This window comes from Hemibagrus wyckioides, linkage group LG26, assembly GCF_019097595.1.
Source record: "Hemibagrus wyckioides isolate EC202008001 linkage group LG26, SWU_Hwy_1.0, whole genome shotgun sequence".
Classification (NCBI taxonomy): Eukaryota; Metazoa; Chordata; class Actinopteri; order Siluriformes; family Bagridae; genus Hemibagrus; species Hemibagrus wyckioides.
Window position 1 is genome coordinate 17,053,759 of NC_080735.1, and position 19,717 is coordinate 17,073,475.

At 42.1% G+C, this 19,717-nt stretch overlaps 2 protein-coding genes across 10 annotated transcripts in view; one reads left to right on the forward strand and one right to left on the reverse strand.

Moving 5' to 3' along the window:
• Nucleotides 1-19,717, reverse strand: part of nfixa (nuclear factor I/Xa) — a 118,877-nt gene that overhangs the window by 36,991 nt on the left and 62,169 nt on the right. The window lies entirely within an intron of this gene.
• On the forward strand, nucleotides 1,396-2,400 carry LOC131346723 (gamma-crystallin M2-like). Its single transcript, XM_058380305.1, has 3 exons — nucleotides 1,396-1,673; nucleotides 1,766-2,011; nucleotides 2,125-2,400. The coding sequence occupies exons 1-3, from the start codon at nucleotides 1,587-1,589 to the stop codon at nucleotides 2,398-2,400; spliced, it is 609 nt and encodes a 202-aa protein (XP_058236288.1). The 5' UTR covers nucleotides 1,396-1,586.

Consider the following 19,717-nt stretch of genomic DNA (forward strand, 5'->3'; position numbering starts at 1 on the left):
AGCTACAAGGCAGCGTGACTGGTTGCTAGTTGAAAATGTATCGTCTAGTAACGCAGTTGCGTATCGGTATAAATGAAAAATAAATACTTCTTAATGACGTTTTATATTTGCTTTAAAAAAAAAGACTGCCGTTGTACAGTGTGATGTCACAAGAAAAGCAAGAAGAATCAGGAGGAGCGGATTAAATGGAGAACAGGTTCTGTATAACAATGTGTGACCACCAGCGAGCAGCTACACACACACACACACACCACAGAGTGTAAATGACCGTGATGACCTGACTTGACTATTTGTGTGATCCCCCTATTAAACTTGAACCAGAGACAACAGCTGTGTGTGTGTGTGTGTGTGTGATGAGCACAACGGATGGAAGGTGTGAGAAAAACATCTAGATCGCGCTTGCGTGAAGCAGTAAGAAAAGACTCTGAGAAAAGAGGCTGTACCCCCCACCCCCCAACAGACAGAGACACACACACACACAGCTGCCATGCCTCACAGTTTTGGTAACCTTTGACCTTTGGCATGCTGCGGTTAAGCTTGAGGGAGAAGCTTGACCTTGTGCTGCTCCCCACACACACAGCTTTCTTAACCTTTGACCCAAGGCACGTGTCAGCCCTTTCATCAAGAAACACAAACAGAGAGAGAGAGAGAGAGAGAGAGAGAGAGAGAGAGAGAGACAGTGAGAGAGACAGACAGATAGACAGAAAGAGAGAGACAGACAGACAGACAGACAGACAGACAGACAGACAGACAGAGAGAGAGACAGATAGACAGAAAGAGAGAGAGAGACAGAGAGACAGAGAGTGAGACAGAGACAGAGAGAGACAGAGACTCTGTCATAAATAATATATAACCAAGGAATAAATAAATATCAATCAGTCAATCAATCAATCAAAAATCAATTATTATTAGTGTGTGTGTGTGTGTTTAAAAATATAGAAGTTGTATCATAATTTAATAAAAATTTGGCAAAATTAATGATTGTTCTCCCAGTGTAGCTCATATACACTTCTCTTAGGAAGTTAAAAATTAGGATCCCAAAATAAAATTTCACTGCTGCTATAGTTCAGCATATTCCACACACACACACACACACACACACAGGCTGTGATCACTGTTCCCTCTAAACTTCAGATTAGTCCTCTTCTGATGATGCTTAGATGAGGAGATGATTAGACTAGCTGCTTACATCCCAGACCGCTAGCTAGCTACGTTAGATGTGAGTTTAACAAGCCATTATCAATGAACTGTTAAATCGTGTTAGCATGATGTAATACAGTATGTTTTTGTTTTGTTTTTTAACTCAAATGGCAGGTGACTCTGCAACAGAAACTTTCTATAGCTTTCTATAGGCTTTGCTTTTGTGTAGGAAACACAGAACAGCCGTGGATTGTTTGGAGCGAAAGAGAAAATAAAAAAAGAAAGAAAGAAAGAAAGAAAGAAAGAAAGAAAGAAAGAAAGAAAGAAAGAAAGAAAGAGTCTTCTGGAGATAGAAATGTGACAGTGTGGTGGCCTCTGTGCGTTTTTGCATGGTCAGGACTTTATACAATAGTAGGTATGCGCTCTTTGGGTTTGGTCAGGTATAAATGGTGGAGGTTAAACCAAGGCTCAGTGTCAGTTCACCACCAGGCAAGTGCTGGGACACAGACACCCGCATCGTCACCATGGGCAGAGTAAGCTAACTGGTTTCTACTGGTGTAACAAAAGCACCAGCATTACGGTGTCCTTCGTGTTAAGGTTCATGTCTCTGCTCTTTGCTCTACAGGTCATCTTCTATGAGGACAGGAACTTCCAGGGCCGCTCCTATGAGTGCAGCAGCGATTGCTCGGATATGTCCAGCTACATGAGCCGCTGCCACTCGTGTAGAGTGGAGAGCGGGTGCTGGATGGTCTACGATCATCCTAACTACATGGGCAACCAGTATTTCATGAGACGAGGCGAGTACGCTGACTACATGAGCATGTGGGGCTGGGGCAACAACTGCATCAGATCCTGTCGCATGATCCCTATGGTATGATGAGTAATTTATTATTATTATTATTATTATTATTAATCATCATCTATACGTGAAGTTTATGCGTTTGCCATGTTCGGCAAAGCAACTAATCATGTTCCCTCTAACAGTACAGAGGATCCTACAGGATGAGGCTCTACGAGAGGGACAACTTCATGGGGCAGATGATGGAGGCGATGGATGACTGCGACTCCTTCATGGAACGCTACCACTGGTCCAGCGGCTGCATGTCCTGCCACGTGATGGACGGCCACTGGCTCATGTATGAGCATCCTCACTACAGAGGCAGGATGTGGTACTTCGGCCCTGGAGAGTACCGTAACTTCAGGGATTACGGGGGCATGAGGTTCATGAGCATGAGGCGCATCATGGACTCCTGGTATTAAGTGAACGCAGAGTCAATAAAAATGTGAAGTGAGTCTTAAAAGTGTCTCTGAATGCTTTTGAAATAATCTACGACTACAATCTGGGTGAATTGGGTAAATCTGACTAACAAAGTGCCTAAAAAACAGCGAGAAAGATCCCCCCCCAAAAAAAACAATTATTAGCCATTAATCACTATTTAGTGACATCATTAATGGTCACTTCTCTTAGCTCTAGCATGTAGTTACATTTAAATCTGAAATATTTCTGTATATGTTTGAACCAACAGGACCCCATGTGTCCAACAGAACAGCATGATATTTCCACTTGAGAACACAGCTGAGGCACACACACACACACACACACACACTCCCAAGAGCCAAGTCAGTCTAATTACCGGCAGCTGACCGTCACCCATCACACTCACACATATCCTGTTCACTCATCTTCTCTTCGCTAGAATATTTTTCTTTAATTTGTGACATTTTGTGGAACCGCAAAGAAACGAACAGGTGTGAGATGCGAGAATCCACAAGAGAACACTCTCAGGTGAACGAGAGAAGCAGCAGCTACACAGAGAACAATGAGCAATAAACCGCAGCAATGAACACCTCACACTAATATAGCATAAAAACATAAAAACCAAAGCGCAGAGTTGTAGAACAAAATCAGAACAGTCTGACTAAATAAAAATGAAAAAAGAAACCTGTGGTGGCACGGTGGCTTAGTGGTTAGCACGTTTGCCTCAAACCTCCAGTGTCCTGCGTTCGAGTCTCGCTCCTGCTTACTGTGTATGTGGAGTTTGCATGTTCTCCCTGTGCTTGGTGGGTTTCCTCCCACAGTCCAAAGACATGCTTCTAGGCTGATTGGAGTCCCTAAATTGCCTGTAGTGTGTGATTGAGGGTGTGTGTATGCCCTGCGACGTGTTGGCACTCTGTCCAGGGTGTACCCTGCCTTGATGCCCAGTGACGCCTGAGGCACATGCTCCCCGTGACCAAAGGATAGCTCGAATAAGCGGTACAGGCAATGAAATGAAATGAAAATAGAAATCTGTGGCAATGATTGCTCAGCATGATTGAGGAATAAGGAATCAAGAACCCTTTGACATTATTGAAGTGAATAAGACCTCATCATGGTACCTGTTAGTGGGTGGGGTATATTAGACAAGTGAACATTTTGTCCTCAAAGTTGATGTGTTAGAAGCAGGAAAAATGGACAAGTGTAAGGATTTGAGCGAGTCTGATGAAGGGCCAAATTGTGATGGCTAGACCACTGGATCAGAGCGTCTCCAAAACTGCAGCTCTTGTGGGGTGTTCCCAGTCTGCAGTGGTCAGTATTTATCAAAAGTGTCCTTTATGTCCTTTAAGTATCCTCTATGGCAAATTAGAGGACTTAAAGGATCTGCTGCTGAGATCCTGGTGCCAGATACCACAGCACACCTTCAGGAATCTAGTGAAGTCCATGCCTCGATGGGTCAGGGCTGTTTTAGCAGTAAAAGGGGGACCAACACAATATTGAGCATAGGCGGTCATAATGTTCTGCCTGATCGGTGTATTATGTGATAATGCTCATAAGGAGGATTTCCACAGCTGTGTTTGTTTTTCCTCATGTCGTCTCAGAGAGTTTTTCCTCACCACAGTCACAAACACCTCTACATTAGGGATAAATTTATACATTATTATTTCTCGGGAATTTTTTATCGGGAATTTATGTATATCTATAAAGCTGCTCTGTGAGAATATCTGTTGTTTAAAGGGTTATAGGAAAAAATGCATCCGAATTGAATATTATATTTTACAAGAAAATATATTCAGATCTCTTCAATTGCAGAAATATAAACAGCATTTATTCTCAGCACAGGTGCTTGATAACCCTCACATGCTGAGGGATCTCCCTGACAGCTGAAGAACATGGAGGGAATGTGGGAGTTTCTACAATTCACAGATTTCTGGGTTAATTCCGGGTTGAAAATATTTTTAGATATTTGTTCAGATCAGACCCGTGACTCGTTCTGTTCATTTTAACGTGATGTAACGCAGGAGAGGAAAAATAACCCTACGTGGTTTCTGAAGTCTTTTTCTTGTATTTCACTGAATTATTATTAAAACTCTTAAGTGTTTCTTACGTTTTTGTAAATTAGCTTGTTCAATTTGCTAGCTAGTTCAGTTTTGTAAATTAGCTAATGTTACTAGTTAGAGTTTGTAAACAACCATGTTAAACTAGGCAGCTAGTAAAGCTTTGCTAATTACTTTTGTTAAATTTGACAGAAAGTTACGTTTTGTTATCAAACATCTTTAGCTAGTTACGATTTGTAATCGAGATAGTTATACTGGCTAGGTAGGAAGGTTTTGTAAATGATCTTGATCTTAGCTAGGTAAGATTTGTTTCTGGTTCTAATGGGCTAATGGCTGAGTTTGCAGAATGTTTTGCTTGTGACTGACTGTGTAATGAATTAGTTAGTCATGCAGAAATCTTTCAGTTTATCTTGTGAGTAGGTTTCAGTGTATTTTGTCCTCCACTGACGTTCCACACGTGATCATGAGTTAATGACTTGAGTTACATTCGAGTCACGTGATCAAACATTTTATTTAGTCGCTGGTTGAAGTGGACTGATGAATGGTATATATACATTTCCGGCATTTGCCAGACGCCCTTATCCAGAGTGATTTGAAGGGCCTTGTTCAAGGGCCCAGCAGTGGCAGTTTTGGTGGACCTGGGATTAAAACTCACAACCTTCTGATCAGTAGTCCATCACCTTAACCACTAAGCTAGCACATCATTCAGATACAGGTGCTCATATGCAGGATTTTGGACTGATGTAAGCTGGAGAAACATCACTGCACTGGCTGAGTTTCATGCCACGTCACACTGATTGCCGGCGTGGAAAACAGAAACCCGAACGAAAAAGAGAAGAAATTTGGCTCCAGCCCAAAGTGAATTAACGACGCTCTGGCTTTATAATCACTAAATAACGCTTAGCGCAAATAGGGTTTTTTTAGTGTCATATAAATTTTTTTAATGTTGTTTAGAGAGCCAAGTGTACAAAAAATCCCTGTTTCACTTTGGGTAAATTTTGACCGCGAGAGTTAAAAACAATTTATAATGTTGATTAAATGAGAACTCCTGCAGGGCAAGCAGCTTTCTGTTGGATAAACAGCTTCTTGTGGTCAAGTATTAGATCACTATTTTCCTTCTCTCTCCCACTATTTTGCTCACAAACACACACACACACACACAGGGATGGCTATACCTGTCTTTATCAGGTAATATCTTTCTCAGCTGTGTAGTCCTCTTATTCCTCTCACAGGGAAATGACACAAACGGAAAATCGGCCTCATCCCGAACTGACCGGGAAAACTGATCATCGATACTGACACACACACACAGACACATACACCTCTCCCTCTCTCTCTCTTCATCACTTTTTACCTGTCCAGGGGCCTGCTGCTTCACAGCTTGCTCTCCGAAGGATAAATTAATAGCAAATGTGCTTTCTGACTTTCTCTTTGGCCTTAAAATTATGGATACACGATGAAGTAATTTCTTGGCAGGAAAGAGTTCTTTTCATTCCTTTTTTTTGTCTTTACTTTTTTTTTAATAATGTTTTCTGATTTTTGTTTCTGCCTTTTTACCGAGCCACCTTAGATTTACACGGTCATACAGTTTGGTTTTTGGATACACGAGCAATTCTTCCAGTTCTTCTCCGTTTGGAGCCAACTTAAAAAGATGTGGAATTACAAGAGTCTAAAAAAAGACAGAGAGAGGAAGGGAGAGAGAGAGAGAGAGAAAGTGGGAGAGAGAGGGAGAAAGAGATAGAGAGAGAAAGAGAGAGGGAGGGAAAGAGAGATAGAAAAAGAGAGAAAGGAGGGGAGGGAGGGTAGAGAAAAAGAGAGGGGGGAGAGGGGGGTAGAGAAAAAGAGAGAGGGAGAGCATATCAGAACGACTTTCAGATACAGCTTTAAGATGTAAATGGAATTATTCCACACTTTCTGACCAATCAGATTCAAGAATTCAACCCATGTTAGATTACAGATAGTTATCTAATTGGCTCCTGGACTGTTCCATCGAGTGACACACGATGGTCTGAACAGTGTGGTGAATTCCACTCTGCATCATGAGATTGTTAATGATATCCTTAAACGTCTTCATGGCTCCCGTCAGCGCTGTAACCATTCCCTCCTCTGACCGTCTGTCTGTCAGACATTCGACTTCCGCTTGATTTAAAGTGGTGTATGTGCGGTGAATGATGATCCTCACAACAAAAATATAGACCGCCTTAGAAATCAGGGCGCCAAAGACCTGATGTGTGTGTGTGTGAGTGTGTGTGTGTTTGTGTCTAGTGTGTGTGTAGTGTGTTTGTGTTGGCACTGTTTCAGCATTCCACATTCCAGTGTGATATTCTGCACTGTGACCTCAAAAAAACTCAGTTGTATCACACACACACACACACACACACACTCTCTCTCTTCCTCCCTCTTTCCTTGGCTTTACCTCTCTAACGCTCGCTCTGTCCGTCTCGCACTCCTTTTTCACATTTCCTCGGCTCGATCCCACCCTTCCCTCCCTCGGCCTTCGCTTCTCCCGTTTCTCCGCGTCTCGCTTTCACACCGTCTCTTCAGGCTGCGACTTGTCAATATTCAGACGGCTGATTTATGTTTAGCCTGTTTCCTCATAATAATGCCCGCTTGTGCAAACTCAAATTAAGGCTCAGTTGAATTCAGTTCAACTAAAATTTGATTGCAGCCAGTTAAGAGCGAGAGCGGCGTAGCCCTGCGTGGAGGATGTGGTTCAGGCCTGCTGCTCGAGCTGAATCCAGTCCAAGCAGCCCGGGGCTCCGACTTTCACTAATAGCATGATGTTGTTAGCGAGTGCCGAGGATGTGGTCTTTTGAGGCTTACAGTATTTTACAGGAATTAGACCGGCTAACCTGAACCTGAACAGTCCAACACACACACTCCGTGTGCACTGCTCCACTATCACAAGTTCACAAAGTCTGAACTCTCTGTCCACTCATTAATAACAATAAGAGGTTATATCGCTGTATCACCAAGACACAACCGCTCACGGCATTCCCGATCACAGCTGACCCTGCCCTCTAAACCCAGATTACTAGCTGGAAAATTTGTTGTGATTAGTTTTTGTCAAATTGCTTTATGAAATTTGTTGAGAATTTATTGAGAATGTATTGTGGAATTTGTTGTGAATTTATTGAGAATGTATTGTGGAATTTGTTGTGAATTTATTGAGAATTAATTGTGAAAGTTGTTGTGAATTTATTGAGAATTAATTGTGAAAGTTGTTGTGAATTTATTGAGAATTTATTGTGGAATGTGTTGTGAATTTATTGTGGAATTTACTGTGAATTTATTGTGAATATACTGAGATCTATTGTGGAATTTGTTGTGAATTTATTGTGGAATTTACTGTGAATTTATTGTGAATATACTGAGAATCTATTGTGGAATTTGTTGTGAATTTATTGAGAATTTATTGTGGAATTTGTTGTGAATTTATTGAGAATTTATTGTGGAATTTGTTGTGAATTTATTGAGAATTTATTGTGGAATTTGTTGTGACTTTATTGTGGAATTTACTGTGAATTTATTGTGATTTTTTTGTGAATATATTGAGAATCTATTGTGGAATTTGTTGTGAATTTATTGAGAATTAATTGTGAAAGTTGTTGTGAATTTATTGAGAATTTATTGTGGAATGTGTTGTGAATTTATTGTGGAATTTACTGTGAATTTATTGTGGAATTTACTGTGAATTTATTGTGAATATACTGAGAATCTACTGTGGAATTTGTTGTGAATTTATTGAGAATTTACTGTGAATTTATTGTGAATATACTGAGAATCTATTGTGGAATTTGTTGTGAATTTATTGAGAATTTATTGTGGAATTTGATGTGAATTTATTGAGAATTTATTGTGGAATCTGTTGTGAATTTATTGAGAATTAATTTTGAAATTTGTTGTAAATTTGCTGTAAATTTATGTGTGAAGCTTTAGCAAAATTGATTGTGAATTTATTTTGAAATTTGTTCTGAATGTTTTGTGAATTTATTAAGAATTTTTGGTGAATTTTGTTGGCCTGTATAGTGTGTGATTTTTATTTAAATTTATTACAGAATATTGCTTTTTCTTTACACCGGAATTCTCTGGTCATTACTCTGGAATTTTTCTAGCTCTTAACACTGGAATTCTCTGGTCATCACTCTGGAATATTGCTTGTTCTTTACACCGAAATTCTCTGGTAATTACTCTGAAATTTTCCTTGCTCATTACCCTGGAATTCTCTACTGATTGTTCTCTGTACCATTCTGGACTTCTCTATTCTCTGCACTGAAATTCAGTGACGATTGTTCAGGAATTCTTTTCTGATCATCCTGATGTTTGACTATGAACTATATATGGAATTCTCTTGTTGGAAATCTTATTTCCTCCACTGATCCTTCTGATGATTCAGTGTTCAAGAATTCTCTGCTAGAGATCCTGGGAATTAACTCTCCGTGGATTATTCCGGAATTGTCTGCTGATTATTCATTATTTTTGTATCATTAAAACCTTCTAGTTGTACGGCAAACAAATTACTTATTCAGGTTTTCTTCATTTTCCCAACTGAATAAACACCGCCATACAAAGTAAGCACAACCTTAAACCTTAAATAACCTTAGCGTTTGTACACACACACACACACACACTGACACACACACCCCTCCAGGCTCAGCAATGAAATGAAACTATGCAGAAACATCAGACTCCTCACCACCACACCTGTGTTTGTGTGTGTGTGTGTGTGTGTGTGTGTGTGTGTGAGACCATGATCTCTCCCACTCACACGCACGCCCTGTGTCAATTAGGGCTTCATGATATCTGTTCATTTTTTCCAAACATTGCTTTATCAGCGTTGACTTATGAGGAAAACATTTCGCAAACACAAACCGTGTGAGATGTGCGAGACTTCGGAGGCTAACTGAGAGCGCTGAGTGCATCGTAGCATTTTGGATGCTGTTGAGCGCTAATTGCAGCGCTAATGGCTTTTTCATTGTTCCCGAGCTTCTAGCTAACGCTGCGATGTAAATATTGACATAACCGTACTGGAGACTCTGCAAAGAATAGTGTTCACTGATTCAGGCCTTTCATAATAATAATAATAATAATAATAATAATAATAATAATAATAATGATTTCATCTTGAGTCACGAGACAAAAATGTGAGTTGTACAGAACGGGATAATTATGACAACTGTTTACACAGAGGAAGCACTCATGCATCTCTTTTTCTCTCTCTCTCGTTCTCTCTCTCTCCCTTTCTTTCTCTCTCTCTGCCCCCCCTCTCTTTCTTTCTCTCCCTTTCTTTCTCTCTCTCTGCCCCCCCCCTCTCTTTCTCTCTCTCTTCCCCTCTCATATTATCTCTCTCTCTCTCTCTCTCTCTCTCTCTCTCTGGCAGCGGAGACAATAATATCAACAACAATAATAACACTACGGTCGCAGTGTGATTGGTGCGATTGGCAGGATTTTCTGGCAGCAAGTGTTGCCAAGCAGTGATCCAGGTAACATGGCCACTTCCTCTGCAACTGTGGCACTCTGGGAAAACCTGTGCTGCATCAATGAGGCCCAGGTGTGCATATATATGTGTGTGTGGGGTGTGTGTGTGTGTGTGTGTGTTGGCAGGTGGACCTACATGAGTGCCAAAGCAGACAAAAATGTAAGCTGTTCTTCACTATTTCAGTCCTGCTTTGAGAAAGACATCATCATCATCATCATCATCATCATTGTGAAAGAACAATTAATGTGTAAACAGTACAGTCTGACGAGCACGGTCACGGGGAAAAAAACATGCTCGTCTCTGATTGGCTGATTGGTCTTATACACCTCAATCATTTATTTTATAAAAGAAAAAGATATATAAAGAAGATCCCGAGATGGCGACAGCAAGACGCTTCCATCTGAAGGCCACATGAACGCGAGCGAGTCAGGAGAAAGAGATTTGTCAGTAGGAGAGATTTGAGGTTGGGGTTTTGTTTAGGCGATGAACGACGGCCAGAGAATTAACAAAACATAAATAAACCGAACCCGTTCAGATGGGTTCCATGTGTGTGTGTGAAAGGATCGGGCGGTACGATCAAACCCAAGACAAATACTATGCAGACACAGAGCAGGAAAGGAAACTGTGTTCTTTCCACAGAGTGAGAGAGAGAGAGAGAGAGAGAGAGAGAAGGGGGGATGGTTTAATGCCGGTATCCACAAGTAGGACATTACTGTATATATCATATTTATCCTGCACTGAAACTCACTACAACAACATTACATACAGTCAATGCTGTGGGTCTAAACCATAATCTCTCTCTCTCTCTCTCTGTGTCTGTCTGTCTCTTTGTCCCTGTCTCTCTCTCTATTTGTTGCTCTTTTACTCTGTTTGTGGCTTTTTCCTCTGTCTGTCTCTGCATCTCTCTCTCTCTCTCTCTCTTTCTGTGTCTGTCTGTCTCTCTGTCCCTGTCTCTCTCTCTCTGTATTTGTCGCTCTTTCACTCTGTGTGCCTCTCTCTCTCTCTCTTTCTGGGTCTGTCTGTCTCTCTGTCCCTGTCTATCTCTCTCAGTATTTGTCGCTCTTTCACTCTGTGTGCCTCTCTCTCTCTCTCTTTCTGGGTCTGTCTGTCTCTCTGTCCCTGTCTATCTCTCTCAGTATTTGTCGCTCTTTCACTCTGTGTGCCTCTCTCTCTCTCTTTCTGGGTCTGTCTGTCTCTCTGTCCCTGTCTATCTCTCTCAGTATTTGTCGCTCTTTCACTCTGTGTGCCTCTCTCTCTCTCTTTCTGGGTCTGTCTGTCTCTCTGTCCCTGTCTATCTCTCTCAGTATTTGTCGCTCTTTCACTCTGTGTGCCTCTTTCTCTGTCTCTCTCTCTGGCCCTGTCTATTTGTCTCTTTTTCACTATGTGTGTGTCTCTTTCTCTGTCTGTGTGTGAGTCTCTCTCTCACTCTCTCTGTTTATTTGTCTCTCTGTGTGTGTCTCTCACTCTGTTTGTGTGTGTCTGTCTCTGTGTCAGTTTCTCACTCTGTGTGTGTCTCTGTGTTTGCATATGCCTGTGTGTGTCTCTGTCTGTCTCACTCTGACTCTGTGTGTGCGCCCCTCTCTCTCTCTCTCTCTTTCTCAGTGTAATAACTGCCTTTGTGCCAAGACAAAGACTGCGTCTGAACACATCTGTGTGTTTTCCAAGTACAACTTAAAAATAGCCCTGACTGACCCGATCTGACCTGCTGATGTATGTGTGTGTGTTCTCTCTTCTGTCTGTGTGTGCATTATATATAAGCAGACAGTGTTTTATGACCTGGGCCTACTAACTGCCACACAAGACGGTCAGTGTGATTTTTAAACCCTGCTCCTCCATCCGAGATCCTGATTGAATATAAACATCTGGACTGCATCGGGACCAAAAACGCTTATGATGTCAGAAAGCGGCTTAAACCCTATGAGCTCTGATATGCAAATCAGTACAGGACGCTATCAGCTAAGCAGAAACCAGGAAAGCTAGCCAGCTCGTTGAAGACGCGACTCGGATATCGTACCAAACGTCTTGGAATCTTTTTTTGTTTTCTCTGCGCTGTTCTTTATTAGTTTCTCATGAAGGAAGAGATGTTATGTAAATGCTAATCGTACACAGATTATTTAATCATGGCTACCTTGAGCAGCTTTTGTTCCTGTACAGCTTGGCTGAGCTTCAGAGTCTGACTGGAAATGTGTTTGTGATTCTAGAAGCCCAACGTTTAGTTTCAGACGACATTCAAAATAACCAGTGTATATACAGTAGACTATATAGTGCTCTCTCTCTCTCTCTCTCTCTCTCTCTCTCTCTCTCTCACACACACACACACACACACTGACTTTCTCAGACACACACACACACACATTGACTCTCTCTCTCTCTCTCTCTCTCTCTCTCTCTCTCTCTCTCACACACTGACTCTCTCTGTCTCCCGTCCATGTAGGAGTCGAATCTGGGCGCTGAGCCATGTTGCATAGATCAACGCAACCTGCCAGCTCTCTCTATATACAGTCTCTCCATCCCTCTTTTCGCTCGCTATCATGTGATAATCGGGACGCTGCTCTTCCCGACACCTCTCCCAAGCACGGTGGCCGAGTCACCAGACGGCCGATGTCTCCATGCCGACCGTCAGTGCCCTCGTCGCACCTTGGATTTTGCCCAAGCAAGGTTTACTGGGACACACGGTTGCCATGGCACCAGTCGAAATCAAAGCCAATCGCTGATGAGGAATGGCTTGTGTGTGTGTGTGTGTATGGAGGGGGAGTGTGTGTAAGAGTTTGCTTGTTTTGTTTTGTTTTGTTTTGTTTTTTTTCCTTTGGAAAGGCCGCAGGACGGATAGCAAGTGTGTCAACTTATTAAGTCTAAAATAAACTTTTTTCTAAGGGTAAACTTCAAAATTCTTTCAAACAGGAATAGAATTTAATTCTGAAATCCTAAATCCTAAAATAAAAGCATGTGCAAAAAATTTCATTCATCTGTCCTACGTGTAAACCGTGGACTGACTTTACACCAGACGAAGGTGTGACTGGAGGCATTAGCAGCTAGTTGGCACCCAAGTCTTACTGGCAAACTGGTGTGTACGCAAAACACACTCACGTGCACACACACACACACACACGAGCACCGCAGTAAAGCTGGCACTGTCGTCTGGACCTCAGCATCGGTCACTGCAAATGCCGTCCTGTGCTGCCATGGCAACCAGAGGCCGAGACCCGGACGCCAGACGGACTGTCAGGTGCCAGACAACGCCGAACTTCACACATGCATGCGTATAAGTGTACATGCCACCATCCCCCCCCCCCACACACACACGCAGGTAATCCATGAGGAGCTTATAGTATAACAAACATACACAGTTGCACATTTCTCACTCCATCATCCTGTTACGTGTGGAAACAACACACACAGCGAGCTCTCCTCTCCTCTCCTCCGCACAGTAGAAGCCGAGAGAGAAGGTTTTTACACTTCGCTTTGAGGTTTAGGCTCCTGTGTAACAAAAACGTGTGTCTCTTTTCTATTAGCTCCGTCTGGACGAGTCACATTTCTGGACACTGTGTGTCACTGGAGCTGGCTAGTGAGCTAAACTGTGTATAAATTGTGTGGCTAGTTGTGTGGGATTTTCACAAATCGGCCCGCCCACCAGACAACTCCGCCTTCTCTGCCCAGAGTCTATGAAAACTATAAACATGTGCTTTTTCTAATGACTACGATTGGCTAGAATTACTGTAATGGACACTGGAGAGAGACTAAGCCCCTCCCACCCAGACAAATCTTTTTCTCTAAACACTTTTCAGTTGTTTAAGGTTTTTCTGTCATATTGCTGAACAACTGATAAACATAAACATCTACAAGCACGGATAACTGCACCTGTGAGAAAAGCGTTCTCATGTTTATCTGTTGTCGTGAACAATCTACATCACACACACGTCGTAAAGCCTTGTCCAAATGGTTGCACTGAGATTGTGTTTCTAGGGCTAGTGTTGTGACACATTCCTCCAGAGATGCCTCTCACATCTCACTGCTCTTCATCTGTGTGGAGACAATGCAGTAATTTTTCCTCTTGAAACAATCCTTTTCTTATTCACGAGTCAGAACATGAGCTCCACAAAGAAGGTTCCAGGACTGGTTTTATCGGGCGTGCTTTTTAAAAACCGGGTCAGAGTTGAATTTGAAGCAGCGCAGAAGCAAGCTGTCAAATTCAATCCAGAGTGACGTCCAGAGCGCTGATGCGTACTGGTTTTTGGCTCTGGCTGGCCTTAAGGCTCTTGTCTCTTTGGCAGCTCTGGGATTTGAACTCACAGCCTTCCTATCACTAACAATTTTTAACATTTTTTTACTTAAAACATACAAATCCCAGCTTTAGGACTGGCTTGTGGGCCAAGGAACAAGGATGAATGTTAAGGCTGTGCAGTGCTGAGAGACAACTATTCAAAACGACTCTCTTAGGAACTCTGAGAGGACGATCCTAAGACGAGACGATCACGCAACCCGATCCTGTCCAGCGGGACCAATAAAAGTGAGGAAATGAACTGCTATTGTGCCTAGTGTCTTGAGAGCTGTCGGTGCTAATGATAGGATACGAGTCCTTAGAGCAGCAGCTTTACCCGACCCAAAGTCAATGCTGAAGTGGGGTTCAAACCCAGCTGAGTGCGGAAATCTCCTGTTTCTGGCCTTCGTCATATATGGTAACGTTGAACAGAACGAATAATAATAGTGTCGTGTTTAATTGTCAAAAAAAAAATGTTGTGGTGGAAGAGGCAGAGGGGGTTAAGGCAGGGATATGAGTGCTCTGAGATGCAGAGAGAGAGAGAGAGAGAGAGAGAGAGAGAGAGAAAGGATCAGAGGGAGAGAGAGAGAGAGAGAGAGAGAGAGAGAAAGGATCAGAGGGAGAGAGAGGGGGAGAGAGAGAGAGAGAGAGAGAGAGAGAGAGAGAGAGAGAGAGAGAGAGAGAGAGAGAGAGAGAAAGGATCAGAGGGAGAGAGGTTGGCAGAGATGAGCTTCTGGCACCTTCTACACACAGCTCACTGAGACTGCTGCCAAAAAAACGGCAGACTGGGCTGTACCCGTCTCTCTCTCTCTCTCTCTCTCTCTCTCTCTCTCTTTCTCTCTTTTACCTCATGCTATAGCTTCTTAGCGTCTTCATTAACATACTGTATTTCCGTAATTTGTGGTTGTATGTCTCTGTGTTAAGTAAGTAAAGTGAAGTAAAGGTAACTTTTAAACATGACAAAAATTGATTAAAAAGGAGGAGATAATGTTTATAAATATATTAATATATGTATAATTATATATGAATAATTCAATAATATTATAATATAATAATATAAATATTAGTGATAACTGCACAGCAGCAGTCAGTGTGTAAGAAAAAAGTTGTATAAGATAATGGATACAGTATGCCTCTGTGAATGCTGAAGTGACAACATCATCATCATCATCATCATCATCTTCATCACTGCTACACTTGTCATGTGCTCATCAACACAGTAAGCTGAATGTAGCCTTACGCATGATATTGTGAAAATAAAACCTCTGCATCTGTTTCACTTGCAAACACACACACACACACACATGTACACACACACACACACACACACACACACACACACACAGTTAGAGATCTGTTTGGGGCTGATGAAGAAAGATTAAAATGATTCCTTAAATAAAGTTGTGAGTTTAATGATACTGTGTGTTACAGTGTGTGTTACTGTGTGTGTGTGTGTGAGTGTTACAGTGTGTGAGTGTGTTACAGTGTGTGTTACTTTGTGTGAGTGTGTGTTACAGTGTGAGTGTGTTACTGTGTGTGTGTGTGTGTGAGTGTGTGTTACAGTGTGTGTGTGTGTGTGTGTGTGTGTGTTAGATGATGTGTTTCAGTGTGATTGTGTTACAGTGTGTGTTACTGTGTAGTTGAGAGTGTGTTACAGTGTGTGTGTGTTACAGTGTGTGTGTGTTAGATAGTGTGTTTGAGTGTGAGTGTGTTACAGTGTGTGTTACTGTGTAGTTGAGAGTGTGTTACAGTGTGTGTGTGTTACAGTGTGTGTGTGTTAGATAGTGTGTTTGAGTGTAAGTGTGTTACAGTGTGTGTTACTGTGTAGTTGAGAGTGTGTTACAGTGTGTGTGTGTTACAGTGTGTGTGTGAGTGTGTTACAGTGTGTGTTACTGTGTAGTTGAGAGTGTGTTACAGTGTGTGTTACTGTGTAGTTGAGAGTGTGTTACAGTGTGTGTGTGTGTGTGTGAGTGTGTTACTGTGTGTGTGTGTATGTGTTAGATAGTGTGTTTGAGTGTGAGTGTGTTACAGTGTGTTACAGTGTGTGTGTGAGTGTGTTACAGTGTGTGTTACTGTGTAGTTGAGAGTGTGTTACAGTGTGTGTTACTGTGTAGTTGAGAGTGTGTTACAGTGTGTGTTACTGTGTAGTTGAGAGTGTGTTACAGTGTGTGTGTGTGTATTAGATAGTGGGTTTGAGTGTAAGTGTGTTACAGTGTGTGTTACTGTGTAGTTGAGAGTGTGTTACAGTGTGTGTGTGTGTGTGTGTGTGTGTGAGTGTGTTACAGTGTGTGTGTGTGTGTGTGTGTGTTAGATAGTGTGTTTGAGTGTAAGTGTGTTACAGTGTGTGTTACTGTGTAGTTGAGAGTGTGTTACAGTGTGTGTGTGTTAGATAGTGTGTTTGAGTGTAAGTGTGTTACAGTGTGTGTTACTGTGTAGTTGAGAGTGTGTTACAGTGTGTGTGTGTTACAGTGTGTGTGTGAGAGTGTGTTACAGTGTGTGTTACTGTGTAGTTGAGTGTGTTACAGTGTGTGTGTTAGATAGTGTGTTTGAGTGTAAGTGTGTTACAGTGTGTGTTACTGTGTAGTTGAGAGTGTGTTACAGTGTGTGTGTGAGTGTGTTACAGTGTGTGTTACTGTGTAGTTGAGAGTGTGTTACAGTGTGTGTTACTGTGTAGTTGAGAGTGTGTTACACTGTGTGTGTGAGTGTGTTACAGTGTGTGTGTGTGTTAGATAGTGTGTTTGAGTGTGAGTGTGTTACAGTGTGTGTTACTGTGTAGTTGAGAGTGTGTTACAGTGTGTGTGTGAGTGTGTTACAGTGTGTTACTGTGTAGTTGAGAGTGTTACAGTGTGTGTGTGTTACAGTGTGTGTGTGAGTGTGTTACAGTGTGTGTTACTGTGTAGTTGAGAGTGTGTTACAGTGTGTGTTACTGTGTAGTTGAGAGTGTGTTACAGTGTGTGTTACTGTGTAGTTGAGAGTGTGTTACAGTGTGTGTGTGTGTGTATTAGATAGTGGGTTTGAGTGTAAGTGTGTTACAGTGTGTGTTACTGTGTAGTTGAGAGTGTGTTACAGTGTGTGTGTGTGAGTGTGTTACAGTGTGTGTGTGTGTGTGTGTGTGTGTTAGATAGTGTGTTTGAGTGTAAGTGTGTTACAGTGTGTGTTACTGTGTAGTTGAGAGTGTGTTACAGTGTGTGTGTGTTAGATAGTGTGTTTGAGTGTAAGTGTGTTACAGTGTGTGTTACTGTGTAGTTGAGAGTGTGTTACAGTGTGTGTGTGTTACAGTGTGTGTGTGTTACAGTGTGTGTGTGAGAGTGTGTTACAGTGTGTGTTACTGTGTAGTTGAGTGTGTTACAGTGTGTGTGTGTGTTAGATAGTGTGTTTGAGTGTAAGTGTGTTACAGTGTGTGTTACTGTGTAGTTGAGAGTGTGTTACAGTGTGTGTGTGAGTGTGTTACAGTGTGTGTTACTGTGTAGTTGAGAGTGTGTTACAGTGTGTGTTACTGTGTAGTTGAGAGTGTGTTACAGTGTGTGTGTGTGAGTGTGTTACAGTGTGTGTGTGTGTTAGATAGTGTGTTTGAGTGTGAGTGTGTTACAGTGTGTGTTACTGTGTAGTTGAGAGTGTGTTACAGTGTGTGTTACTGTGTAGTTGAGAGTGTGTTACAGTGTGTGTGTGTGTGTGTGTGTGTGAGTGTGTTACAGTGTGTGTGTGTGTTAGATAGTGTGTTTGAGTGTGTGTTACAGTGTGTGTTATTGTGTAGTTGAGAGTGTGTTACAGTGTGTGTGTGTTACAGTGTGTGTGTGAGTGTGTTACAGTGTGTGTTACTGTGTAGTTGAGAGTGTGTTACAGTGTGTGTGTGAGTGTGTTACAGTGTGTGTTACTGTGTAGTTGAGAGTGTGTTACAGTGTGTGTTATTGTGTAGTTGAGAGTGTGTTACAGTGTGTGTGTGTTACAGTGTGTGTGTGAGTGTGTTACAGTGTGTGTTACTGTGTAGTTGAGAGTGTGTTACAGTGTGTGTTACTGTGTAGTTGAGAGTGTGTTACAGTGTGTGTGTGTGTGTGTGTGTGTGTTACAGTGTGTGTGTGTGTGTGTGTTAGATAGTGTGTTTGAGTGTAAGTGTGTTACAGTGTGTGTTATTGTGTAGTTGAGAGTGTGTTACAGTGTGTGTGTGTTACAGTGTGTGTGTGAGTGTGTTACAGTGTGTGTTACTGTGTAGTTGAGAGTGTGTTACAGTGTGTGTTACTGTGTAGTTGAGAGTGTGTTACAGTGTGTGTGTGTGTGTGTGTGTGTGTGTGAGTGTGTTACAGTGTGTGTGTGTGTGTGTTAGATAGTGTGTTTGAGTGTAAGTGTGTTACAGTGTGTTATTGTGTAGTTGAGAGTGTGTTACAGTGTGTGTGTGTTACAGTGTGTGTGTGAGTGTGTTACAGTGTGTGTTACTGTGTAGTTGAGAGTGTGTTACAGTGTGTGTTACTGTGTAGTTGAGAGTGTGTTACAGTGTGTGTGTGTGTGTGTGAGTGTGTTACAGTGTGTGTGTGTGTGTGTGTGTTAGATAGTGTGTTTGAGTGTAAGTGTGTTACAGTGTGTGTTATTGTGTAGTTGAGAGTGTTACAGTGTGTGTGAGTGTTACAGTATGTGTTAGTGTGTGTAAGAGTGTGTGTATTTTTCAGTGCTTCCCACTTACAGTTAGTATGACACTTGGCCTGTCTGTGCTATGTGTGTGTGTGTGTGTGTGTGTGTGTCTGAACCCCAGCAGGGCACAGAACTCTGACTCCAAACTTGCTGCGCAGCTAAAGAAGTGAGATTTGGAGAAGATTTGAAGATTTGTTTTGCTTTTCTCTTTCTGTCTCTTTTCTGAAAGCTGGATATTATTTTGTCATTAATCTTGTGAGAGCGCTGATCTGCCTGCAGTGAGGTGCTGAAACAACATTAAAACTGCCGCATGATGTCATTCTGTGTGTGTGTGTGTGTGTGTCCTGGCTATCTTGCCGTGTCTAGCGCTGAGTGACTAACAAAACTTCAACACTCTGTCATCTGTCTGTTCTTCTTTTTTACACATCAGCGTGTAATGCACTCACACCACACACACACACACACACTCTCTATCTCTCTCTCTGTCTTTCTCTCTCTCTCCCCCCATTTCTGTCTCTGTTTCTTTGTCTCTCTCTCTTTCTCTCTGTCCCTCGCTCTCTCTCTCTCTGTCTCACACACACACACACACACACACACTCACACACACACACACACACAGTCCCATTATTCCACTGTCCTTCATGCACAAAACGTCCATGCTAAGCTGTACATTTCTGTACATTGCGATTTTTCTTTCTTTTTCATCCTCCTTTCTTTTTTGCCTCTCTTTCCCTCCAGGCTTCGTTTTTTGTTCCAGATTCCGGGTTTGGCATGGTTCGGGACGGTCTCTGAGAGGCGGAGGAAAGACCTAAAATGGCCGAAGCCACACATTTCACACCTCCTAAACAGTGTGACTTGAAATTTCCTCTGCAGCACGCTGAACACTGAATAACGCTGAATCGTTG

What these genes read in the sequence shown, in the direction of transcription:
- LOC131346723 (XM_058380305.1), top strand. Translation starts at nt 1,587, where the DNA reads ATGGTGGAGGTTAAACCAAGGCTCAGTGTCAGTTCACCACCAGGCAAG. An exon ending in GCATCGTCACCATGGGCAGA is followed by an intron (nt 1,674 to 1,765) that starts GTAAGCTAACTG and finishes TTTGCTCTACAG; the next exon opens with GTCATCTTCTATGAGGACAG. An exon ending in CCTGTCGCATGATCCCTATG is followed by an intron (nt 2,012 to 2,124) that starts GTATGATGAGTA and finishes TCCCTCTAACAG; the next exon opens with TACAGAGGATCCTACAGGAT.